The sequence below is a fragment of the Hypomesus transpacificus genome, chromosome 19 (genome assembly GCF_021917145.1).
Source record: "Hypomesus transpacificus isolate Combined female chromosome 19, fHypTra1, whole genome shotgun sequence".
Lineage (NCBI taxonomy): Eukaryota > Metazoa > Chordata > Actinopteri > Osmeriformes > Osmeridae > Hypomesus > Hypomesus transpacificus.
This window is the reverse complement of record NC_061078.1, coordinates 15,713,493-15,740,926: the sequence shown is the minus strand read 5'-3', so window position 1 is coordinate 15,740,926 and position 27,434 is coordinate 15,713,493. Positions and strand designations below refer to the sequence as shown.

General features: G+C 48.7%; 1 protein-coding gene across 1 annotated transcript in view; it reads right to left on the bottom strand.

Annotated features, from left to right (window-relative positions):
- Positions 1–27,434, bottom strand: part of zfhx3b (zinc finger homeobox 3b) — a 78,789-nt gene that overhangs the window by 7,082 nt on the left and 44,273 nt on the right. Inside the window, exons 2-6 of the mRNA XM_047042393.1 lie at positions 21,796–21,931; positions 11,244–11,383; positions 10,424–10,624; positions 6,374–6,491; positions 462–5,975 (exon numbers count right to left, since the gene is read on the bottom strand). Of these exons, the coding sequence (XP_046898349.1) occupies positions 462–5,975; positions 6,374–6,491; positions 10,424–10,624; positions 11,244–11,383; positions 21,796–21,931 (6,109 nt within the window). The remainder of the gene's footprint in view (positions 1–461; positions 5,976–6,373; positions 6,492–10,423; positions 10,625–11,243; positions 11,384–21,795; positions 21,932–27,434) is intronic.

Below are 27,434 nucleotides of genomic sequence, written 5' to 3'. Positions count from 1 at the left end.
ATAATAAGGTCAAGCGCTCCTGACATTCCAAGGTCAAAGCGAAAGTAAGTTATTAGTATTCGTTTCATGGCTATATTAAATGTTCTCAGACTAAGTGGTGACAGTTAAAGTAGCTTGTGAAGCGGAGGGGCAATATCTGAATACAGTTAGTTTGATATTAAGTGTGTCGTAGTGGCTTCAACCAGAATAATGCTCTGTTGAAATGTTTTTTTATTTCAACATTTTCTACTACTGACTTCTGGAAGGAACACATGGCTTCTTCTTACACTAGGATTCACTGAGAGTCCGTAAAAGATTTGTTTAAGATCTGCATGACCTTGAGCAAAGATTGGGTTTGCAAAAGGTACCACCAAGTTCATATATAGAACTGCATTTCATCTAAAGGGGGGTTCAAACTGTCCATTTACTACAGTTACAACGACGTCAAATACTTTATGTTTGGTTAGGTTAGAACATCATACCTGAGTTGGATGAGTTGAAGCCAGATAGGGAAGGGCTTCCGACCCCTGGCAGAAGAACAGGGGGGATCCCTTGCAGATTTGGATAGGCTGACTGTAGGTTCAGGGCCTGCATAGCGGGGCTGTCGAACATCCCCTGCTGCTGCATGGCTTGCTGCTGCGCCAGTCCAAGCACCTCGTTGGCTTTCTTGATGCGGTCCATCTCCTGCTGGGCCATAAGCTGGCGGACAGTTGCCGGGTCAAAGTACTCTTTCTCCTTGTCAAGCTGGCTCCCAATGGTGTCCTTCACCTTGGAGATGTGTTGCTGGGAGAAGATGTGATCTCGCACAGACAGACGAGCGCTGTACTTGACACTGCACAGAGGGCACTCTGTCTTGGGCCCCTCGTACGAGGTCTGGTTGATCCCGAAGTGCTTGGCCATGCTGAGCTTGGCCTTCTTCTCCTTGGCGCGAGCGTTCTGGAACCACACCTGAACCACCCTCTTTGGAAGTCCAATATCGTTGCCAAGTACCTCACACTCCAGCATGGTCGGAGTCCTGTAGTCATTGAAGCAAGACTTCAGTACCTTTAGCTGAAGGTTGGTCATCTGGGTTCGGAAGCGCTTTTGGCCAGGGCGATCCCCACTGTCGATGCTTCTGCTCCCTGACGCTCCAGGGCTTGGTGAGCAGGGGTCAGCAAGACTGGAGGTCTCGCTGTAGTCCACTATATTCTCATTTTCATAGTCTTTAGCATAATAGCTTGTTGCAGGACTCACCAGCCCTGAGGACATCTGGTCGTCGTTTTCGATGGACGGGGCTGCACCCCCAGACTTAGATAGGTAGTCGCCACTGTTGTGGCCGTGCTTTGCATCAGCACTGTCGTTGTCTGCATTGGCCTCATCACCGGTGGTGGTGTCAGTGATGGCCGTGTTCACGGAGGAACAGTCGTCATTATCAAGTTTGTTTGGGTCAAAGCTGAGGTTGACGGAGGACATAGTCGGACTCTCGAAATCCTCCATCCCTTCAACTTTGATGGATGAAGGGCTCAATAGGGCCCTGGGAGACAAATCCATGCTTTTGCTCACTGGGGAGAGAGAGGAGCTCTGTCCATCATTGTTAGAGGGGGCAAGCTGGGCATAGCTGGAGATATCCAGGGGATCCATCTTGATTTGCATCCCGTCTTGTTCAGGCAACATGCCAGAGAGGGTTAAGTTGTAGCCGGCACGTTTCGCTTCGTGCCAATGGCGGGAGCGTATGTGGGCCTCGAGTGCAGTTTTGGCTTTAAAAAGGGCCCGACAAAAAGGACAGCGGCGGTGGGCTTGAGCGGGTCCCACAGCCCTGAACTGCCCTTTTCTCTCTCGAGCCCGGGTGTTCTGGAACCAAACCTGGACCACCCTCTTTTTAAGCCCCACCTCATGGGCAATATGGTCGAGCATTTTGCGTGTGGGGTTCGAGTCCAACAGGTACTTCTGATAAAGGATCTCCAGCTGCTCAGGTGTGATAGTGGTCCTGAGGCGCTTGTCTCTCTGTGGCTCCTCCCCACTGTTGGTGCTGTCATTCTCCCCTGGACTGGTGCCTGCCTTCTCCTCCAGCTTCCGTTTGAGGGAGTTCATGGTGGAGGTGGGGGTGGACGGAGAGGTGGCGGAGCTGCTGGGGATCTGTGGCATGGCCCCAGACAGGAGCTGGCTGGCCAGCAGAGGGTTGCTGGGATCAAACAGCATAAAGGGCATGTCCATGGGTCGGTCCAGGAACTGGGGGTGAATGAATTGGTTCTGCACGGAGAGGAAGTGCAGTTGTTGATGCTCTTGCCAGTGCTCGAATGAGGGGAAGCCAAGCTTGCACTGCTCACACTGGTATTGGATCATTTGCTGCGCCAGCTGTTGTTGCGTGGCAGAGGACAGGTGGGGGTTGAGGCCCATGTGGGAGCTCTGGGAGGGGGCCTGGCTGGTCTGAGAGGCCGAGGGACCACACTGCTGCTGTTGATGGGAGAGAGAAGGAGAAGAATGCTTGTTGGTCTTTGGGACAGTCGGGGGCTTCTCCTCCCGCTGGGGCCGGTGGTGCTGAGTCTCGGACTGGGGCTGATGAACACTCTCCTGCTTGATGGTGGTTTGGTTATCGCGTGGGTCCGAGGACATCTCAGTTGAATGCTTGGGCTTCTCGTCGTAGGAGTTGGACGTGTTCGCTGGTGAGGCTTCCTCCTTTTCAGCGGAGGAGAGGTGGGAGAAGGCTGAGGTAGAGGGCGGGAGAGGGCACAGGCTGGAGGAGGAGGGCATGGGGGTGTGACAAGAGGACCCAGACGGGGTGTAATATTCGTGGGAAAGATCCATCGAGTCTTCGTTTTGGCTGTCGTACTGCCCATCCTCATCTTCATCTTTGTAACACAGCTTTTTTTGGTGCTTGATAAGGTCAAATATACGCTGGAAAACCAGACTGCATTTCTTGCACTGGTAGTTCAGGTTGGTGGTGCGAATGTAGCGGTCATTCGACAGCTCCCTTCGTTCGCCGTCTTTGCTGCCATCCCCCTGGTTCTCGTAATTCTTCCGTGCTTTCTGACGGGCATTCTGGAACCACACTACAATGACACGGGTGGGAAGGCTGAGTAGGTTGGAAAGCTGCTCAAATTCATCATCTTTTGGATAGGCGTTAGCGTCAAAGAAATCCTGGAGCACTCTCAGCTGGTAGTCAGTAAACCTTGTTCTGGAGGATCGCTTGCTCCCGTAACACTCTTGTCTCTGGGGCTCAGGGGAGGGGGGCTTCGAGTCAATTTTGGTATCTTCAAGAGTAGTTATGGGCGGGTTGTTGAAATTGTAAGGGGAGTCTTTGTTGCGCTGGCGCTCTTTGAAGAGGGTGTTACGGAACCAGTGCTTTATCACCTTCTGAGGAAGCCCAGACTTATCCGCCATCTCCTTGATCTGATCCTCATTTGGTGAATTGTTAATGTCGAAGTACTGCCTCAGAACCCTGAGCTGGTCGTCTGTGATGCGCGTGCGAGGCCTCTTGTTCTGCTGCTGCTGCAACATGGCCGGCGTGAGCTGCTGCTGGTAAAGCTGGGCAAGGTCCGAAGCCAGGCCTGACTCCACGGAGGACAGCTGTCCAGACATCTGCGAGGGCAGAGACTGGAGAGACATCGGCTGCATCATGAGCGGTGGGAAAAGGGGCAGATCCATAGGCATTTGAATTTGAGCCATGGACACTTGAGGCTGTGGGGTGGGCACAGTCGGGGGTGTGTGGGAAGGGGCTGATACAGGGATATTTGGTGTTGGGGCCCTCTGCGGAGGGGGTGGAGGTGGGGGAGGAGGAGGCGGGGGAGGAGCAGGGGGAGCCGTTTCCGGTGTTAAAGGTCTCAGTGGGTACAGCTTGTCATATTGCTCCCTGTATTCCTTAGCAAATCTCTCGAGGGATCGGAATGGGAAGAAGGCTTGATGGATATGCTCCTGGTGACTCTTCAGAATCAGTATGTTTGAGAAGAGCTTTCCGCAGGCCTCGCACTCCAGCTTCTCTAAGCCCTCGATGGGATCCACCACTCTAGTGATCCCACCAGGTCGGCTTGATCCTGTGGGTCCCGTTCCCCCTGGCTTCTTCTGAGCCTTTTGCTTGTTTTCATTGTATTGAATGACTAGCTCAAATCCAAAGTTCTCCAGCAGGGCTTTAGTGGCATTCCCACGAGCGTCTGAAGCAATCCTCGGTGGAGGAAAGCCAGGATCGTGGTTTGTGTTCATGACAGACTGCTGGATGTCCTTCTTTTCTTTGAGCCTGTCTGAAGCGTCTTTAGCTGAGTGGTCTTCGCCCTTCTCGCTTGTGTCCTTATCTCTCTGCATTTCCCTCTCCTTCTCGCTGTGATGAGAGGCAGCTTTCTGCTTTTTTTCCGCCTGATGGAGGAGAGCCGCACTCTGCTGAAGCAACGCCATCTGGCCCTGGGCCTGGGAGTGCGCCTGCTGCTGCTGCTGTTGGTGCTGCTGCTGGAGGTGGTGATGCATCAGCTGCTGTTGCAGGCAGCTTTGCTGCGCCTGCTGGGCAGAGTTCTTCAGGTCCTCCAACAGAGAGGTGGAGGAGCCGGTCAGGCCTAGTGCTGAACTGTTGAGGTTTATCTCGGGGTTCAGCTGAAATTCCGCTCCGGGGATGTAGAAAGGGAAGAGCAGCTGCTGCTGCTGCAAAGGGAGAAGAGCGTCCGTCGTCATGGGGAAGTGCTGCAGAAGTGCTGGGTTGAAGAGCTGGGACTGGATGAGGGCAGCTTGCTGTTGGAGCTCCTGCTGAAGCTGGGCCTGGGCCTGAGCTTGGGCCTGGGCCAACTGCTGCTGCTGCTGGAGCTGATGCTGTTGCTGTTGTCCCCTGGCAGACAGCATGTCTGCAAATTTCTTCTTTTTCACTTCGTGGTTCTCAGACGGCGAGGGGTGACAGGTCATGGAGGAGTTCCCCAGGCTTTCAATGCTGTGAGACTGGCTCATGTGGTTGCCTGTGAGGAAACTCTGAGTTGTTTGGGCAACAGAAGAGCTATGGTTGCTGGAGCTAGTCGTCGAGTTCGTAGCAGGGCTGGGGCTAGGAGTTGAAGTGCTAACGGAGGATCCTCCTCCACACATGCCAGAACCACTGCCACTGGTGCTGCCTCCCGCTGCTTCAAGCTTGGCTGCACGAGCTTTGGTCTGGTGCAGGACCGAGCGCATGTGGATTTCCAGGGTGGAGCTCTGGCTGTAAGCCACATTACAAGTGCTACACTTGAATGGTTTGTTGTCCGGGCTACTGGTGGGCTCCGGTTGACCAGTGCTGGACTCTTGTAGGGCCCTCTTCACCTTGTGTAGGTGGGAGACCGAGTTGTAGTGAACCAGGAGAATGTTTTTCTGTGTGAAAGACTCTTTGCACACTGTACACTTGAAAGGGCGCGAGGGATCTAGAAACTTCTCCATGGTAAAGTTAGGACCTTTTCTGAAGGGCAGCGCACGTTTGGGCTCGGATCCAGAATCCTCCAGTAATGAACCAGAATCACTGCCGGTTGGGCTTTGCTTCTCCTCAGGGTCACTTTCCTCTCCTTCCTTGTCCTCCTCCCCCAGGGCTCCGTGGTCCTCTCCCAGGGAGGGGTCACCCATGACCATCAGGTCTCCGTTCATCAGCAGGCCCCCGTAGAGCTGCTGGATATCGGCTTCGCTCAGCTCCAGGTGGCTGGTCTCCAAATGTTTCTTCAAGGCCTGCAGGGTCCTGAAGCTGCGCTGGCACAGGCAGCACATGGTGGCCGCTCTGATCACGTGGTACTGCGAGTGTAGCTGCAGTTTCTCCACAGTCTTGAAGGCCAGGCTGCACTGGTTACAGCGGTACTTGTAGACATGGCGGTCCGAGACAGGCAGCTGGGGCCTTTTGTTGTGGACCTCATTGAAGTGCATCTGGAGGGAGTTTGAGGATTTGAAGACTTGGTTACAGCCTTTCTTCCAACACAGGAATCCTGTGGTGTCTTCTCTCCCCGTTTGCTGATCCTCCAGAGGTGACTTGCGAGCTTCAGTTATATCTGTAGGCAGTGAGACACCCTTCTCTGGCTCTATGTCTGATGTTTCTGTCAATACATAAAATCACAAAAAAAAGAGTATTAAAAAGGCTTCCACATAGAGCAGGGTCTTTGTGCAACAAAATGTAATTTCAACAGAGGACATCTTGTCTCTACTTAGGAGTCATTGATGCATGTATCATTTCAGAATCTCCAGGGGATGGGTTGCTACATAGAGGTAATAACTAATTCAGACTCCTGCAGATGCAGGAATCATTGTTATTCCTTTGTTGTGAATGATGGCCTCCACATGATCACCAGCCATTTCATTACATTTTCAGAGAAAACATGTAATGACTATAGTGTCAAATGTACCCTTCACAGACCAATCAAATAACGGACAAAGAAAAGTCCTAAGAACTAGGCTCTAGAACTGAATGATTATGACACTGATGATAACTACTGACCATTTAGTTTCTTTGTTTCATCAGCGCTAGAGTTGGCTGTGGCCTGGGGCGTGCTCTGTGCTTCTGGCCCAGGGACTGGGATGAACATGCTGGCTGGTAGCACCTCTGTCGCTGTCACCTGGAAAGATAAGACAAGACTAATGTTAAACATTTCCTGGTCCACAAAAGAGAGGTTAGATGGTCTAATTGTATCAACTGACTGTGGGTCCATTTCTAGATTCAGACACACACACACAACATGTGATGGAGCAAAATGTAGTATGTGCACACACACACACACACACACACACACACAGAATCATTATATTTCTCTTTACTTATTTATTTGCCATTCACATAATTTGTACTGTGAACATGGCTGGTGTTTAGTCACGTGCCTTTGAAAGTTCTGCTGCAGCCAATTAGTGAGATGGGCTGAAAGGCCTACCTTAGACCACTGAAAAGCTTATTAGAGATCCTAATTAAATAATTCTTCCTTGAAAAAAGGGCATCTAATTCCAATGGAGGAAGCAAGCAAAGCAATGCTGTCATGGGCTAAGGCATTCTGGGTAATGTAACTTATGTCCATTTAGGAGGAAAAAAATGTCATTCCTACAAGCTGCAAATATCCAAAGTTATATTTATATTCAGTGAAATGGATGCATATTATTAACAAAGCTTTTACCAAATTGATTACAACATTTGAAGAGCAATGAATATTGATTTAAAAAGTGCAGAGAAGCGGGCAGTTTTTCTGTGCTCTCAAAAGGTTGAAGTCAATCATGTGTGAATGACAGCAACCTCCTTCTATCTTAGATCCTACCCCCACCCCGTTTCCCTCCCATCTCTTCCACTCAAAGCCCCTCTTTCCCATACAAAAAGACTACAATTCTCCAAAAGCTCTCATTAACCGGCTCCTATTTAACAATAATCACTGATTGAGATTGGAAAATGCTGGGAGATGAGGCACTGTCTGCTTCACCTTTCTTCAATTAACTCCCCAAACAGGATAATCAGCCTTACTCCTCATGCTGCATTTCAATTCACACCTCCGCCTCCTCTCTGCCATCCTTTCCCCCTGTCTCTCTCCTCCCTCTCTCCCCGTGTCTGTTCCCATCTCTCTTTATACTGTCCCTCCATTTCAGGTTCTGATAGACCATCTGCTCTCTCATGTACAACCCTATCCCAGATAGGGTTGTACCATTTGAGATACCATTCGAGTTAATAACATTTTCCACAACATCAAATCTTGACAGAAAACAGAAGCTTAAAGTAATAGTCTGACCTTTCCCACTGAATAACAAACGACAATTACCTAAACAATTAACACAAACTCATTTGTATTTTCTTATCAGTAAATAACAACAGCACGCCATGTTGCCAGGGGAAAAAAATATGATTGAAAAGATAATAGATGAACATCTTGTGAAACAGATAAACAAATCATCAAAGTCTTTTTTTTTCAAGCTTTGCATTCCAGCCTTTGTTCTGTGCCTCTCAAAAGGCCATCTGGCCTCTGCAAGTCTGCCAGTGGCAACAAGTCCTCCAAATAGTGAGGCCAATGAGGACATATCTGTGAAAGAGCATGCCCCTCTCTGGCATATATCTTCCAGCTCCAAACAAACATTCCCTCTCTCTCTCCCTTTGCATGGCAGGTCGTCCTCAACCCACCGTGGGTTTGCAGGGGCTCTGAAGTTAAGTGGAACAGTAAATGTCCATCACCTTGTGATTTGCGCAATCAGAAATCCACTGGAAAATATCCATCCGTTTAATTTTTTTTTCTTCCCCTCTCTCTTTCCTCCTTCTCCTCCAAAGGAAAAGTGGCAAATTAATGCGACCAGCATGGAGAGTCACAAAAACAAAACACTGTGGTGATTTACATTACAAAGTGGACTGTTTCTAGACAACCGCTTCATTAGGCGATGAGAGGCAAGTGCAGAGAGTATCCCAAGGTCACTTTTAATTTGGATGGCCTAATTGGCAAACATAGTTCAAAATGGCTATCATCGAGCCAGACTCAGAATTAATGAAGCACAATTATTTTCATTACCCCTATCTTAGACAGACAGAAAATGAGACATAGAGAAAGACAGCGAGGGTGGGTGGGAGGAAGGGAGAAACAGTGTGTGTGAGAGAGAGACAGAGAGAAAGAGTTGAATGGAGAGTGTATGAGGGAGAAACACTGAGTGTGGAAGAGAGAATAGGGGAAAAGGAAGGGGAAATGGGAAATGGGAGGGAGGAAGGGAGATGGAGAGAAAGGGAAAGAGATAGAGAGGAAATGGAGAGCAGAGGGAGGGAGGGTAATGAGAGAAAAAGGTTTGCAGGAGAGAGAGAGAGAGAGAGACAGGAGAGGGAGGGGGATGGTGTGACGGTGCTGCAGGAGCGAATGAGTGCACTGGGTGGGGAAATGAAGGGTGAACGAGAGTGTGTGCATCTTTATGCATGGTCGGCATGAAATAAAAGTCACCTATTTCAGAATTCATTAGGCTCGTCTGCTAGATGTGTGAAAAGGATAGAGTTCCCCTTTCCATCTAGATCCGGCCGTTATAAAAAATAAAAAAAAGGTGGAGGTTTTAATGCGCATTACATTACCTCTGTTTCTCTACTGCAGCCCTCGTAGAGGCTCAGTGCATTATTATCTCTATAAAAGAAAAAATATTGCTGCCTTCCATACTAATGTGTTCGCCATTTGCTTTCCACCCTGGGTGAGGTGCAGGCTCGGCAGAAGGCAAAGCAACCTTTTCCCTGAGTGACTTTCCTGCAAGCAATCCGGCTCCACAGGCTAGAACAAACATCAACATTTGCTCAGTCATTTACAGGAAGTAAGACAGAAGGGAAAAAAGAAAAGCTTATTTCTCTTTGATGATGATTAAAACTAAACGAGGTGAGGTCTGTCCCGGGGGGGGAGAAAGGGACACTTTGTTTTCACGCTCATATCAGTGTTGTATTAGTAATGTATCTTCCTTCAGGACGTGTACCAACGCCCACCTGGGTCTGTGTGTGAACAGCAGGGGAAGCTCTGTGCGTTCCCAGATGTAGCTGCACAGTCTGAGGTGTGTGACTGTGCACACACACACACACACACACACACCCTACATAGTCTCTCTCTAAAATCACTGCATTCATTATGAGCAGGAGACTGGAGGTTGGCTCGATTAAAGAAATGGCGAATAAAATCATTTCCATTGCCAGAACTTGCATTTCAATAAGGCAGCGAAGGAGAGAAAAAAGTATTCATTAAATTTCAATTCATCTGTGTCACAATTACTTGAATATATAAATAATGAAAGCCTTTGTTTTGAATGGCACAGAGGCGAGCATAGACATGGGGAGAATGTCAATGTGCTAATAAATGGACTGGGAGGTAAGAGAGCTGCTCATCTAGCAAACAACAGAATAATCTGTCTCCCTCTCTCCCCCTTGTTTTCGCCCACTATCTCAATTGACTGGGATAACAATGGGAGAGGAATAAGGCTGATTGACTCCGAGCACATTAGGAGCCAGAGCAGAACATGGCAGCAGCATCAGAAATCAGACCCTTTAATACGTGACTTCCAGTCAGTCAATGGGATGGCCTCGAGTCATTTCACAATTAACTGTATCCTTTGTATTTGGATAAAGGCTCAAATGTCATCAATTTGGCAGGGGGAAAGACAGGAGAGACATGCTTCATTAGAGGCCGGGCAGGGCTGGCTGAGTAAGGCCGAGTGAGTCATTCCCTGTTGGGGAGGGGAACGCTGCTCGCCCCTGCACTGGTCCATGACCTGACCCACCAGTGCAGCTACTGTAGGCCTGCCACACTGCCCTTTGTGAACAAACACAGACTGAGCTCGCACAGATGCTTCTTTATTGTCTCCCACAGAGAAATCCATGACTGAGACACAATGGGTCATGCATATGTCGTGCCGGAGGACAGTGTACAGTGCGCGTGGCTGGTGCTACACGGCTGGTTATTGGTACGGTGTGCTTATCTATGAAGTCTTAAACGGCTCCATCAAAGCCATGGCATTTGCTCCTCTGCCTGTCGAGGAGACCCAAGCGCTCGGGTTCCCACCGGCGTGCTGCCCTTACCGTGGCGATGAGCTTGTCGACACAGTCGGGTGCCACGCTGTGGAGGTGCGTGAGGTGGAACTGCAGGTGGATCTTGTTGTTGAGCATGTCCTGGCAGAGCGGGCAGCGGAACATGGGCTGGACTGAGTGCTGGGTCATCACGTGCATTCTGAGGCGGTTCAGGTCCGTGTTGCTGAACTTGCAGTAGGGACACTGGTACATCTGGACGAGGGGAGGGAGGGAGGGGAGAGAGAGTGTGGGAAGGGGGAGGAGGGAGAGACGTGGGAGGGAGAGGCCACAGGGAGGTTAATGGTGTGAGATGGACGGTGAGGAGAGCTGGGTGGGCACTGAGAGGGGGAGAGGTGGTGGAGCTCGAGGAGAGCTTCCTCCTCACTGCGGAGCAGGTGTCTGTGTCTGTGATCATGGAGGTAATACCGAAAGCACCAGTCATTCCTGGCACACACTTCAAAGCTCTCTCATCTGTCAAATGCTATATTGATTTTCACCTTTTGCACAATTAGCAATGCAACCGCAGCAAAAAAAAAGAAGGAAAAACTAATTTTTAAGAGGATTAAAAAGTCATGCATTATGCAAAAAGGGGCCGCTTCATTCCAACATCTAAAAACGCTTAGAAGTACAACTTTAAGTTCCTTTTGCTTAATTAATGTGTACTTTTTAGAGTTGTAATGAGCACATGGTAATTGCTGCTTCGGACAACCTTGGCTTGAATGCCAAGTTCAAAGAGCTGGAAAAACCAAGTGTCAGTATTGCCAAACGTGACCATCTGTCCTTCAGTGTGACACTTGTGTTGAGATGGGAGTGCCAAAAGAGGACGTCTCACCTGCTCCGCGGCACTCTTGTCGGCGGTCCTGGGGCGCTTGGAGGACAGGGGGCTCTCTGTGGCTTCTGACCTGGAGGAGGACCTCTTGGTAGGGATCGGAGAACCCGTCTGGTCCCTCTCCAACTGGCTGGATGCTGCTGCTGCACACACGTAGACACACACACACACACACGCACAGAAGGAGAGAAAAAAGAGACAGACTCGTCAAGACGAGGTGAAGACTTGGCAGCTCACAAACGAGTCAATCAATACCGCAGTGGATAAAGGGCTTGGAAATGTCTTTCTTAAATGTGATATAACCACTTTTAATGGGACTTGGGCAGGGAAGCAGTTGATCAGCCAAACCCACAAGTCCCCCTCAAAAACCCCACACTCGTTCTCCTCCTCCTTCCATGCCAGCGCAGACACACTCTCCCAACGCTGCATCGTTTGGACATCAGACGCCGCCTCCGACGGGTAATCAAAACATGAGTTTGCCGAGGCGGCCAGCTTTATGTCTCGCTCGACGTCGGACGCCCGTGTTTGAAGTGGTGCTGGAGATGAGAGACTCGCCCAAAAACTTGAGGCAAGGCAAACGCGTCGCCTCGCTATCTTATCAGACAGCGGTGAGGTGAAGAGATCCACATCTGTCTCAAACCCCTCTTCAAATCTGGCTTCCTCTAATTATGTGTTTTTTTCTTTTTTTTGCCACTGTTCCTTTACAGCTTGCCTTGTACAGGTGGGCATGGCTGATTTGCGTATTCCAGTCTGCTGAGACAATCTGGTGTTACTGTGTTTATAGGTGTGTGAATAAGTTAGAAAAATCTACTGATCTCTAATCTCTACTGAATACAGTGAATATGGTAGTACTGAATACACGTGGTTGACAAAGAGCAAGGAGGGAATGTACTGAATATTCACCTCAAAAGACAACAGACAGATATGCATCTTCTACATGGGTGCAATTGAACCAAAGGCCAGTGGACGTTGAGTTGGGCCTAGGGGCCTACAAGGTAGGCTAGCTACTCCTAGGGCAGCAACGGAGGGTGGGGGGCTCGCGGTAGGAGGAGGTCAACATTCATAGCACTCATGACCAAATGGCTGTATAAGCTTACTCCTCATCAAAATACATTTCAGTTTAAATTGCTACCAAAGAGGGTTGAAGTCTCTAGATTCTTATGCTGGGGATGAAATAGAAATCGTGTCAGAGGAGGGAGAAGAGGTGCAATTTGCTTGGCAGTTAGAGCTTTAGAAGTTGTGGAGCCAATATCCTCTGAAATCCTGGTGGAAACAGTGACCTATAGCTTGACCCAGCTTGGGCAAATCCTCCTGCTCTTTGTGCCTACACAGCAAGTGAGTGCCAGTGCAACTCTACACTTAATTGGAATTTCTGTAAGCAGCTAAGCCTCCTCCAGTGGGTTGTGGGTCGAGCCAAGTGGACTGTGACAAAGAGAGAGTGGACGGAGAGACAGATTCACACCCGGGCTCCGGCATCCTCCGAGCCAAACCTCCTGGACTCCTTCACAAGCCAACGCTGGCGCGAGGCTAAGCACCCCTGCACCCCCCCGCTCACATCTCAGGAAGCCGGATGAATTTTGAGGAGAAACAAAACCTTGTTCTTCGCCCCCCCCCCAAAAAAAACAGCCGGAGGGATCCAACACGGCATTAGCCTACTGATTAGCATCCATATGCACCAGAGGATGTTACAAGACAGCCACGCTTTGATGCTCACTGTGTGTTGAGATGTAAAACCGGGCTAATTGTCAGGTAGCTGCCCGTCTTCTGTCTCTGCCTACTGTCACCTCAGGCTCCAGCGGGCTCTGCTAGCCCGCGGAACACTCACACGGCTAATCCTTCTAATACAACCTGCGCCAGCATTAACAATACAGACGGACGCTTCCTCTCCTTCACTCAGCCAACCAGACGGCCGTCCCCTGCCCCTACTAAGCAGCAGAGGGAGAAGGAAACAAGTGAGGGAAACGAGTGAGGAGAGCGAGCGAGCAAGCGAGAGGGAGGGAGGCGCAGAGAAAGACAGAGAGACAGACGGAAAAGAGAAAGAGGAAACCTGACAGAACCGCGGAGGCAAAACAGAAAGGCATCACACAGCTGAGCCGAAATACTGGGCTAAGCCGACGCTCGTAAAGGAGCTAAATCCACCCGGAGCCAGCCGAAAGAGCTGGCCACACCACACCACCCTGCCGCCAGCGGAAAGAATTCACTGTGAAACTTAAGGAGGTGTCTTGCCGGCCCTTAACGAGGCCATAAAGAGTTAAATTTGGTCTGATTTGTACAGTCCGGGAAGGGCAAATTGAGAACAGGGGGGCATCGGGGGGGAGGGGGTCAGGTTAAGCTGGGCTGACCACGCTCCTGCTCCAGACATTAAAATGTCAGCTCCAATCAGGAGGGGGGCAGTTGAGCTGATTACCCAGTGGGGGCCCCTGGCTTTGGTGGGAGCAGCCTGCTGGATCTCCCAGAGACACTGGGATCAGCCGAGGAGGCTCCATTAGGGCCCAGTCACAGCCAATCCCATTAAACACATCCACCAATCAACGGAGGAAATGTTAAACAAAAGGAAGCTCCTATTCGCTGACGTGAAAACCTCTCAGTCACTGTCCCCTCCCGCTCTCCATCCTCTCTGCCGCTCCTGTCATGGCAGCCCCCCTCTTCTCATCTGCTTCCATGTCCCCAAACTCCTCTGATGGCCTTAGGACTGCGTGACATGGCATTGTGCGTCCCCAAGGTCGGGGGAGCAGAAGGTCTTCCTCCTCCCCGGCCGTTCCTGCCTGAGCGCCCGCTCGTCTAGGGCCCGATCTTGTTCTCTAAGCGGTCACTGTCGGAGTGGAAATCCTCACACATAAAGACGAGGTCATAAAAGCCCATATGGGAACAGGCTGAGAAGAGGCTCTCAAAACAGGACAAGCAGCTGGAGAGGAGGAGGCAGCTGAGGTCTGAGAGGGTGTGAGAGAGAGAGAGAGAGAGAGAGAGAGAGAGAGAGAGAGAGAGAGAGAGAGAGAGAGAGAGAGAGAGAGAGAGAGAGAGAGAGAGAAAGAGAGAGAGAGAGAGAGAACCATGAGCTTGGTGTCGTCTATCAGGCCAGGAGGATGGGCTACAGTACACAATCCGGCATGGCAGGCTTCTGGCCAACACTAACACTTTAATACAGGGGCCTATGTAATCCACAATAATAGAGGATAATATTACCAGCACCTGGTTTTCGACTGTGTCTAAAGTCCCAAACTGCCGAACAAAACAACTAGCAAAAAATCAAGTGATTCTAGCAGTCAGCCATGTTGACAATAAGGGAGTTGAGTGGCACTATACATGAGAGGATGTAAACACCAGCCTGCTCTGGGCGTAGTGGTGAGGAGGATAAACATGGTTGGATAATTAGCATTTTAGTTATACAATTAACCGATCCTCAATTAACACGAGAGAGCTGAGATGAGGGGCTGTTTGTTTTAAGGGGTAAAGGAGGGCCCAAAAAGCTGCTGCTCGTTTAAGTGTTTGTGTGTGTGTGTGTGTGTGGGTGTGTGGCAGAGAGAGTGTATGAAGGCTGGGGAGGCTTGCTCAGGGCATAGCCTCACCTCGTCACGGCCTGTAAGGACTCCATAAATCTGATCAATCGCTCTCTCCTCAGAATCCCACAACCCTCTCCTGCCACCAGAGCCGTGACTAAAGCCTAGCTACTGTATCCTGTTTTCCCTTGTCACGTCCAGGGGAGGGAAAAAAAAAGATACCAACACAGTGCAAGACTGGGAACATACCGGAACGAAAGAAGAGAACGATAGAAATTGTGTGAGGCAGTGTGAACGCAAGCGCGGTTGGGCTGGTATCTGAACATGGGCGAAAACAGGGGCCGACCAGATCCATTAGAGGGGCTCGTGACCAGAACATTGGGTCCTGATGGGCTTTGCCCCTCTCACCCAGGACCCCCACAGTGCTGCACTAGACACGGGAACTCAACTCAGGGATACACACTTACTCCGGGGGGAGATGTCTGTAGGTGAGCTACTGAATCAATCATCAAGTCACACCAGTTGCATGCCCTTGGGAGGTCATTTGAAATTTAATACGCTGTATAAAATGACAATCAAGTAATTCAAGATGTTTAATATTCAAATCTCGCTGTCTCTCCTGTCAAATGACTATTAGAGGACATTTGGCACTGTGCTTTCATATTTGGCTTTTTTTCGTGTGACCTTGCACTGAAACCTTCGGAGCTGGCCCTGTGATGGAGAGGATTCTTCCCCGGCAGCCGCGAATACAGTACGTGTCCTGAAGACGCTTCTAACAGCCCAAGTAAACAGTTCCACCATCCACACTCAGCATTTTGCTCCGGTCCCCCTCCCTGACCCTGGATGTGACCCTGACCTCTCCTTCCCATCTCATTCATTAAACACAGAGCCAACATCCAGAACAAACCTCTTCTGACAGATGCACAGAGTGGACTTTCATCTGAGAGCACAAAAGGCAGAGCAGGAGAAGAAGAAGAAGAAGAAAGAAAAAAAAAAAACTAAGAGTCAATTAGGTGATTATTAATTCATGGCCCTTTTCCGTAAACCAGGGGCTTTTGTGCTGTCAAGTCCCGTAAGTGAATTGGACTTTGGCACCTTGTCTCACCTCCCGGAGCTGGGCTGCATTACTCTGGCAGAGAGGGGGCTGTCAGCACAGTCCTGCTCTCTGGAGCAATCCCAGCCTTGTTGGGCTTTCAAGAGGGGCAAAAAAAGATGGCAGCTGGAGTGAGTGAGCGACACAAGGCAGCCCGAATTAACACAACAGGTCCTCTGCCATTGAAATCTTAAAAGAATGCAATCACAGCTGCCATCGTGCCATTGATCTGACATGTCCTTGGGAGTCAATAGTCTGGGATATGGAGCTAACCGGACACTGAGAATGAGTTCTGGGACCGGAACAAGGGGCACAGAAACAGAGGGGATGGGCCTTGGTGTGTGTGTGGGGGGGGGGGGGAAGTCTCTCTCTCTTTCTTTCTCTCTCTCTGTCTCTGTCTGTCTCTGTCTGTCTCTGTCTGTCTCTGTCTGTCTCTGTCGCTATCTCTATCTCTCTCTGTTTCTCTCTCTCTCTATCTCTCTCTCTTCTCTGTCTCTCTATCTCTCTCTCTCTGTCTATCTATGTCTCTCACTCTTGCTCTCCATCTATCTATGTTGCTCTCTCACTATGTCTCGCTGTTTTCCTTTCTCTCGCTCTCTCTACTGTCCCCCAGCTGGTCTGGAAACAGGATGTATATGGTCGCCATCCCCCTGCCTTTCCAGTCTCCACAGTCCCAGTCCTGCCCTTCTGGACCAATGCCTCCAGTCATTACAAGTCAACCACAGTTTAGGCTTCCTCCCTGTTGATAACCACCAGTCAACCCCAGACCAAGCCGCCAACTGACCACAAGCATCGCCTCCAAAGTCCTACAACACTGGACTCCTCCACAAAATAGACCCCGCAGTGCCCCACGCTATCTCCTGAACCCCACCCCTCAGCCTTTGCACCTCTCTAGCTCTCCACCCCCCCCCCCCCCCCCCCCACACCATGGGGCTAAATGACTGCAGCAGGCTCCACATCTTCCCATGTCCCTGTGCGCCAGACGACAAGGGGCACAGCCGCCTCCAGTCCCTCAGCAATTTAACCATTAATATGGAGAGAAGGTCCAACTCCACTGTGCTACGAGTCCTTCACTATTAATGCATATCCTAACAATAACTGAATATGATCTCTTTTTTCTGCCCGTCTTTTTTTAATCTACAACCCCCGTGTCAGAGCCCAGAGCGACCAAAGACTGTATTCCATTCTACCTCCTATTTCTCAGGTAATTACTCTGCATCAATTAATTTCAAATAAAGAAAATTACAACCCAAACCTCACGCAATAGTGACTTCATATGGAAGCTCATCATTTCCTTCTATCCTTGGTGTATAAGTCTGCCTTTATTAAATGAGAAAGCTCCACTGCTCAGACAGACAGACAGACGGAGAGAGGCAGAGTGGTTTGTGTAGGCCTACAGGCATCGCTGCTACAATGACACATTTAAAAAGGAAGAAATTAAAAGAAGATATTAATTAGCGGCGGAGTTATTCATCTTCAGGCCGCTGAGCAGCTAAGCTGACATGGCGTTCACCTTTAGAGGACATTCCCAGTCAGACACTGCAGTGGGACGATGAAGGCCTATTAGACCAGCCACAGAGAAACTCATAAACACTGATCTTTCAGGGGAGTTGGCTAGCAAACAAGGACAATTTATGGTCTATTATCTTCAAAGACAAAAGGAATTATAATTTGAAGGATGACAAGCGCTCAAAGGACATGATATGAATATGTAAACATGTCACAGCCCTCCCCTGACTTCTCGTGATACCACTTACTGCAAGCACATTCCTAGATGGCACGCTTTAAGAACCAACCGTGGCTGCTGCGGTGGGCTGCATGTTTCAAAAGCTGAAGTGTAGTTAATGAATACTACAGTCAAGCTGGAGTTCAAAGTCAACTAATCACCGACATTATTACTATAATCACCAGCTTCTCCCTAGAATGACCCCACTGTAATTCTTTGAAAATTAATCATAATGCTAATGAATTTGATCATTTGACCACTTAAAACTACAATAGATACATATAAATAAGACTGTCAGTTGTTCCAAATCTACAGCGTGTGTTACTCTCAGACTCCCACAACTGTGGCAGTAGGGCTCCAGAAAGCCAGAAGCCTGAACAGAGAGTGCCTGCAGTACTGCTCAACTACATCCAGGGGGTGCTGATGTTCACTGAGCAGACAGACCTGCACCTCTTTCAATCTGCCCTTCACACTCACAAGCAATTTATCACACACACACACACTCAGACAAACATGTCCACTCACCTGCGCAGCACAAACCCACACACCCACGCACACACACACACCCACACACACACGAGCTGGCTCCTGCGTTCTCATCCAATCACGGAGATTTCATAGGTATGAGTAAATATTTAAGGGAAAAGAGATGGGACCAATTTGGTTGGGTGCTCTGGCAGTGTAAATGCGGATGACCTGCGCTGTAATATCATCTCCTCCTGCTGCAGCTCCCATCATTTGAAAGTCAGGAAGGAGGAGTATGGGAAGAATTATTCATAAAGCTCAATTGCGGACGACTACAGCCCCCCCAACACACACACACACACACACACATGCTTTCATGCATGTCTGTCCCCCCCCCCCCCCACACACACACACCCCTTCCACTTCCCCATATAGGCCACCTCAATTCCAACCTTTCCCATACATTTATGTTAAACATGTCAAATCATATTGTGGCCATTCCTCCCAGCCCTTAAGTGGATTAACAATCCCCTCTTCCTGCCCCCCTGTTCACCTCCCCGTCTCCCCACCTCCCCACCTCCCTCCTCCCCCCCCGTGCCTCCAGCTCCTGCATTAACACCCCTCCTGCCGTCATCGAGGAGCAGGACCCGTTCCCCGACAGCACCCCTCCATTTCACTAATGCTGCCTCAGCGAGGTGAACCAGGCGTCGGGAGAGGGAAGCTCGCGGTCGGCCGTTTATAAAGATTTCATAGGCAGCATTAGGAGCAACCCCTTGGGTGGCTTGTTGCTCAATTGTGGCTTCAGCCGGCGTTTTCGTTATCGTCGCGGTTCACCTGGACTACGCGTGCCCCCCCGTTGTCTCTTTCCTTTTTCTCCTATTGAATCCTGACGAAAGTCGTACCTATGTGTTTGTATGTGCATGTGCGTGTGAGATCTGTGAAACGCATGAAAAGCGACGGAATAATGAATACATCTTTCAGGAGATGACGGGCCCGAATGCATATGCATTTTACACAGCCTTCTCATGTCTCTGTAAATGACTTTAATGAATTGCGAGGAGCGTTGGCACTCGAAAGAGAAAAATCAGACTGACAGTGGCTTTAAAAAAGGAGGAATCCTTTCTTCGGTGTCCTCGAATGTCGCGCGCTTGACAGTGGCTGTCGTTTGCAAAGGAGCAGTGTTTCCACTATCCAACGGCTGCATGACAATGATGTGAGGGAACACTTCAATGGTTCTAATGACGGACCTTAGAAAGAGCTCGACATCAGACGGCGGCAGACAGAACACCTTTTAGATACTCCCTTAAATAACAGGTTCGTTCTGCCGATCACGCAGCCGTCTAAACACGGCGCGGCGGAGTATCTGCCACACAGGCGTCCATCAGCTAAAACATGTATGTGTCTGTTTCCCAGATGCATTGTGGGCTCTGCCTCTTCCTCCACACAGGACCGGGGAGTGCCGTCTCTGAGCGGCTGCTCCGACGGCGTCCATCAATCGCAGAAAAAGTCAAGTCTAAAAAGGAACCTTCCAGTGAAGTAGAGCTGTCTATGCTCAGCTGACAACGCCGCCGCCCCCCCCCCCCCCGCCAACCCCCTCCCACACCCCTCCTCCTCCGCTCCTCCATCCTTCCACCACCACCCCCACCCACCTTTTCACTGACATCAAACAGAGCTCCAGACCTGCTTCCATAATGCACACGCTATTTTTAACTAAGCGTTTCTAATAAGCTGCTGGGGAGCTGTAAATTTTTCATATGCAAGCACATCTTTTCTTTGTGAAAACACAGAAACACACTTATTTGGTGATTAGCAACTGACAGAGGGGAGGAATGGAATTGAATATGCTTGTATCAAATTGCATGCCTTTCAAAAAGCAGGGTTCCTAATGTTAGGAGTCGTCTTCCTGTGCACCACAGGTATGACTGAATTATTAATCGCTCAGCTCATTTTAATGCTTTTTAAAGTGCTTTATTTTGATGTGTTAAAATATACTTTTAGCCATTTTCAGGCAGGCATGCATATCATTATTTCTCCCATCAAAGAGGAGTGGCGCCCCTTTCAAAGAGCGCAAAACAACTCGCCCTTATTTAAAAGAAAGTTTGAATATCAAAGACATATTGCAACGATTGGGCTTCAAAAGGTGGGATGAACTTTTTTGCTGTACTTTCTTTAAAAAATGTTAGGCGTGCAGGAGGCCTGAATTGTTTTTTCCGTTCAGAACCTGACTACTGTAAATCAAAACATCCTCTTACTCAAGGAGCTAGTTGAGTAGAAACAACAACTCCATTCCTGTGAGTCTTACACATCTGGTGTCACTATCAACTCTATAAAACAGTAGGAGATCACAGTCAATCCAGCTATGACCTGCCAGCCCTGCATATTCCACAAAAGCTATAACAATTACTTTATTATCCCAGTTAACTCAGTATCACTAGTTCATCCAAATCGTAAATTAAAATCCAGGATGTAACCTTTTTGCATGACAAACGAAAAACGTACTCCAGAAGTTTCCACTTCCTTGTTCCCATCACCATGTTCTAATGCTGAGAGCATGTAACCTATAAGCAGCAGAGCACATGCTGCTTGAGGGACGCTCACACAGTATGTGTGAAAGACGTGTCTCAACACCCCACCCCCCCCCCCCAGTCTCCAAGAGGCATCCCAGGCCTGTCGGCACTGTCTCCACAAAGCTTTTCAAATATTCTCTGAGAAATGACATTACTAAAAAAAATATGATTCAAATGACTTGTAATGCTACTAACTATTTTTGTACTAACTATTATGTTGAAACAAGTCCTTCTGGCGTAGTCAGATTGGCTGTCCAGACCTCTGACAGGGGGTGACACAACTGCTAGCAGTGCTCTGACATTAACAGAAGGCTAGAGGGCCTGCAAAGTCAGGGGCAGTCACATTCACTTCCTGTTCAGCCTGCTCTCCTGGCCACCAGAGTGGGCCTTGTTCCTCCTCTTCTACAGACACGCACGCACACATGCACCCACACACACACACGCGCATGGAAGCACACACACACACATACACACACAAACCCTGCATTAGCAATGTTCCTAAATTGAATTAGAGAAAACCCCAACGAATCAACTGGTCACATCAAATTTGAGTATTCAAATAAAAAACCTAAAAGCTCATTAACATCTTAAGCAACCATAGATGGATGATACGATGTGCCTAAACCATGCCTTTAACTCCTCCCCTAATCCCTCCTCCTTCCCTTCTTCCCTACTCCCTGCACCTGCCACCAAAAAGCCCCTGTAGAAAAACCCCCCCTCTGTCTTAGAGCATTTAGCACAGGTGAGTGTTTCTATCACACCCAATCATAGCAGGAAGGCCGGAGCTGGAGGTGGAGGAGGAGGGGAACCAATCATCACATGTGCACACACACGTGGTAGAGCTGGAATTATGCATCCAGGCCTCTCTCTGTCCATATCACCCACTGAGAGAACACAAAACATGAGTCACATGTCACCTGACTAGATTATCTCTCAATTGTCAATTTAGCTTAATTTATGTGATGTGCTGTGATGACAAAAGACCTACATGGAAAAAACAGAGGTCTTTTTAAGAAACTGAAATAAATGTAATTTGTGGAGTTAAAACAGACCCATAATACTTAAAGGGGTTCTGCTATTTTGGCAGAATGTGTATAATTAGTTTAGACAAAAAAGCTCTACTGTTCACAACAAATTAGGCATTGCATCTCATGGTCCCTAAGGGCAGTGTGCCCCTGCATGTGTGTAGTGTAAATATAGGCCTTACCTGTCCCTTTGGCGAGCTCCTTCTCCCCCCCACTCTCTCTGTCTTTGGTTTGGTCCTCCTGTTCTGTGGTGGTCTCACTGGCAGCCTCCACATCCTCGCTCAGCTCTCCTGAAGGGGGAGGAGAGGATAGGATATGTAAATCAACACAGCATCAGAATTGGTGGAAGCACTTAAAGGGACGGCAGCGTTTTTTTTCTATAGGAGCTTACAACAATTACATTCGCTGACACGCAGTTACAAGGTTACCAGACAAAGGGGGCGGGATCTGCTTTCTGCCCTGTGCTGCTTGATCTACATGGATGCATTTTGCAATTTATTTTGATTAAAATATTGAATTAAAAATGTGTTCATAAAAACACAAATAGAGAGAATGCATTTAGAAGAATTAAGTTCCCTGTATCCATCAAAATGTTTATAATAACAAGAATAAAAAATGCGAAGTAAGATTCGATTTCCTTTTCTACAATACCCAGAGTAATAATTCTTCATTTATTCAAGACCATGACATAAATATCTTTATAGCTTCCTCTGTTTAATATGAACATAAAACCATTGAAAACCGCACACATGTGGTAGAAACATACACATACGTTCCAAAGCGGTTTGAAGTAGGCAGACAGGAAAAAGATTTGAGGATGAAAAGGGAGTGTGTGCCCAGAGAAAGACCTCTCTCTTTCTTTCTCTTCATACATTACTTTCTCCAGCTGCCGTCTGCTAGGCTACTTACCAATCCATGGCTCATTTCACTTTGACTACTTTGCTATTGCAAAATAAAAATCATAAATATTTAAAACTTTCAGACCTGCCTTTTTATTTTATTTTTTTCGGCCAAGTCGAATGCTGAAATCCCCTGTAACCACCTTAAAAGCCTTAGCTCAATATATCAGGCCTTTTAGAGGCACTGAAGTCCAAACAATGGATATCCGATAATGCCATCTGTAAGTAACACTGAGGAAAAGATGGCAAAAAAAATGATAATAAAAAGGGCATCAATCTTCTTTATTTCTCTCCAGTGCCCCCTGAGCACCCCCTTCGCCTGTTAAGTTTGTTTAAAAGTAGTGTGACTGGCCCGCAACAGCATTGATTTGACAACAGTAAACTGGGCCGCAGTCAATAAGCCCTATCAGTTATTACACAAGTCAGCTAATTCTCAACAAATGTACTTAAATGTTCTTTTGAAAACGCTTCCACGCTCAGGTCTCTACTGGACGGGCTATTGATATATTGACAATGCTACAACAACAGCTTCTGAAATGTCCTGTTCAAATATTCAGCCCTGCAGTCAACACTCATCTGATCTGAGCTCACCACTTGAAAAACCACAACCTACACAATTTTTATGACCTGACATCGTCCAGAGCACTTGGAGTACTTTAGTTACGTAATATTGTATATAATCTGAATCTAAATACTATTTCAAAGCCCAGTCAAAATTTACTATCAGAAATATGCTCTCGCCACAGATTCTGGAACATTCCAATCAAATCTGCTTCATCTAATGGACATGCATTCACCAGGAAGTTCTGGTTTTACGTTTTATTATATCAACCCCTTCTTGATAAGAGACCTATGAAATGAATACACTTGGTGCTTCCATAGTCTATGAATCATAGAGACAAAAGTAAATCACAGATTCAAACAAACACACATAGGAGGTTTTTGTCAAGGCCTTATCCATTTCAATCAGACTGCACTTCACATCCCACCAGAGTTTTGGGATCTAAATCACCAATGTACTCTGACATACACAGAATCACTGCCTGTTACTGTGGGGTAGCTAATGAAATACTGGAGTACTTTTAGGCAATATTCCATACATACCAACACTGCTGTACATAGTACCAGAGATACTCTTCTGGCTCAGAGGGAATGTTCAGCTATTTGAGAGGGCGACGTGTTCTTCAATTCACCATGATTGAGTAAGGCCCGAAAAGCATTTCTCTGTATCCTCACTTCGCCAAAGACATGCTGAACAATCAACTTTCATAGCAATAACTGCTATTGTTCCTGTCATGGTAATAACTGTGACTCTTGGGAGAATCTCATTGACAGAGCAAGTCTAAGGAAAACACCTTTGTGTCAAGCGAAAGGCCAGAGCAATATCCTTCTTTTCCTGCCTGCTTCCTGTTGTATGAGGAACCTCTTGTAGCATGATTGGTGTATGGATTATGTTGTTAGGCATTATTGCTAGCAGCAGACCGATCCTGTGTTTAAATGAAGGTATTTAAGAGGGATAACTGGCTCCCAGTAAAACGAACATTTAAGTGTTCCCTAGATCCCACTTGCATAAATACATTTTTCATTCTTTTATTATTGACCATATTTTTTATGATGTTTCCAAGGCAACCTGCAGTTTCCAACCAATGTAGCCCATCCTGTGCTGGGGGAGCAGACCTTAAGCATCGCCCGGAACACCAGAGAAGAGCTTCCGAGCCATGAAATCCCTTCTTACGACCGCCTGTACAAATCCACACAAGTCCCGCTAAATGAGGATACCATACAGCCGCACAAGTGCTCAGATTACAAAATAATCCCCAGGTAAATTTTACACGTTTCAAAAAAAAAAAAAAAAATCTAAACGGGGGGGGCCGTTCATCGCTCTCAGCTCCCCTTCCCTCGCGCGCCTTCCGTTTCCACACCTCCACAGTGTTCCCCGGCGCAGCGCTGCGGCGACCGGCAGTCCAGATTCAAACTCCATTCAAACGTCACTGAATACAACAGCTGTCACCTCAACGCTGCCCAGACGGACCTCTCGCGGGGTGTGGAAGTGCCCCCTCCCCCCCCCCCCCCCCTCCACCTCCCCCTCCCTCAGCCCCCCGACCCACACCCTCCTCCTGCTCACGGCACTTCTTCATTTAGGTTTTTAATCAAGATGTATGACACTTTCACCACACGCTGCGCGGTCACCTCCCGTAATATATGCAGAAATGCAGACATTTAATTCCAGGAGCAGCGCTACATCCTTAAGTGGCAAATGGCCGTGCCTATTCCTCATCTCCAACGGTATTACACAATGATTAAAGCTGGGCCAGCCATAATTAATGAAAGGTCACTAGTGGCCTAAGAGTAGGATGCAAATGGGAGAGCCACTAAAACGTAGTCATAGATTAGAACTGGAAATAGACGAGGAGAAAACACTCAAAGCTATGGCAATAGGCCATTTCGAACCCAAATCTCCCAAATGTAAAGGACAACAGCCTGAAGGTTGTCTTCTAATTAATCATCTTCATTAACCCTCCTAATACAATGACATGGAACGGTTCTGTTCATCTAATCGTGCGAGCTGAACAAACCAAGGGTGGACACAGAGATTACCCTCATCTGCTAGAGGAATATGAGTGCCCCTTCTGTCTGTCTGTACTGTCTACACACTCCCTATCGTACTGGAGTGTTACGCTGCACGTCAAATAATACCACACACCCCCACATGCACACGCACACCCACACGGGGTAGACCCCATGCACAGCTAAAATGGTAGAGACTGAAGACACGAAGAAAGACTGGCAAAGCTCTCGCCTCTCTCACTCTCTCTTTCTCTCTCTCTCCTTTAAATGTTCTCTCTCTTCCTAGGACATTCGGAGAAAACAGGCACATTTCCCACCGCACCCCCCCGCCCCCTCTCCCCCCCCCCCCCCTCCAAAACGAGAAGAAGAAAAAAAAAGAATGTGTCTGCTCGCTGGACACACACGCAAACCCCCCGCCGCACTCTCTCTCCCTTTGCCAGTGTGTGAGTGCAGGGCCTCAGTCACACCCATAGGTGTCACCCTACACAAGCAGGGGGAGAGTGAGGCACTCGCACACACTAACGGGGGGTGGGGGGGTGGGGGGGGGCGAGGGAGGGGAGGGGGAGGAGGGGGAGGAGGGGGAGGGGCGGCGGAGCGGCAACAGACAGTTAGACACACGGAGAAGGGGAAAACGAAGAAATGTGTGGAGATGACAAAAGCAGATGCCGGGGCAGGCTGCGTCTGGTGAAGATGAGACTCTGAAGACAGTCACATTACCTTCAGTGGAGGGAGAGGAGCTGTCCTTTCCCCAGTAGAACAGTGATTACACCAATACTAATCATCCTGACAGGCACAAACGGCCAAATAAATAATAGATGGCAACCACTGCACTTTCCAGGACTGCTCAGACAGGAGAGCACAAGTAAATAATTATATATATATACACACACACACACACACATATATATATATACTCTTCTAATAAATCACCAAGTCAATGTCCTTTTCATCCTGATAATCTTCCCCTCCTGTAGCCCTGATAACTGCCCTCGTGAAACACAGAAAAGCAATCCTACCTGAAAGTGGCTCCAGTGCTCCCTGCTCTGTTTTGCATGTCTCTCCCTCATGATCATCATGCTCCTCTGCCTTGCCTTGCCTCGCCTGCCCGCCTGCCTGTCCCTCTCCCCTCTCTCCTGCCCAGACCGAGAGCACCAGCGCGGGGGCTGAGCGGTGCTTTTCCCTCCCCAGAGCTGAGCACCGGCAGTGGGGGTTGTGCTCGGCTCCTCTCTGGGCTCCAGTGCCGAGCAGTGTGACTGAGCTCTCGTTACTCTCATTATGATTATTGAGGCTGTTGTTATCATTTTTAACCAGGTGTCACAGCGCCTCTCTGTAAATTAGAGGTGCACCCCCCCCCCCCCCCTCCCCTCACCCTCACCCTCCCCCCCCCCTGCTTTATCCAGGCCCGGACAGCTTCCTTCTCTTTAACGCGGCGCTGTCGGATAAAAAGCAATCTTATTACACACCTCACGGACTCTATCTTTCTCCCCAACTTCTTTCTTTAACCCCCCCCCCCCCCCCTCGCAGACACCGTTGACCCCCCCCCCCCCCCCCACACCCCATCATCCCTTGCACCCCTAGCCCATATCAAAGCTGGCCTGACTCCGGACAGGGGGGTGTAAAATGAAAGTGACAGGAGCCCACTATGGGACAATGGGACACAGGCCCCATGCTGGGGTCTTTCATGCATTGTCCGCTCCTCATATCAGCACCTCTACGCCCCATACGCAACCACCCCCCCCCCCCCCTCCACCCTCCCCCTTTTTAACCACAACACACAGAAAAACACTCATAACCCTCCCAAAAATGGGATGCCCCCCCCTATCCCCCCCTCCCCCCCTCCCACACACACACACACACACACTCAGACCCCCTCCTCGCTGGCTTCCTGATGGGCTGGCTGTCAGAAAACCACGAGTGAGCAGAACAGCGCTGCCTAACCGGGGAGGTGAGGAGTGGAGAGGTGTGGGCTTTCACTTACGAAAAACCAGTAAACCACAACATGACACAACCACACAGCTACTACACTAATGCTACTCACAGACTCCAACGCTGGTGCTGACCAGTTGCAAGATCCATTTCAAGTCAAATAAGGGATGAATATTCATTTGTAGGATACAATTATTTTCAAAACTATCAATATGCAATAGAGCAATATGAAATGACTGTGTTACAGTAATTATAGATCAAAAATGTATCCTTCAAAATACCTGTGAATGTAAAGACAAGCTGTAAATAAAGTAAGCCAGACATGTATTGGGCATCGGGTTAAGCCCTGCTCCAATAAACACCACCTATGACTCATACTCTGTGCACACTAGCGTCACACCACTCTACACATGCTGACCAAACTGCCC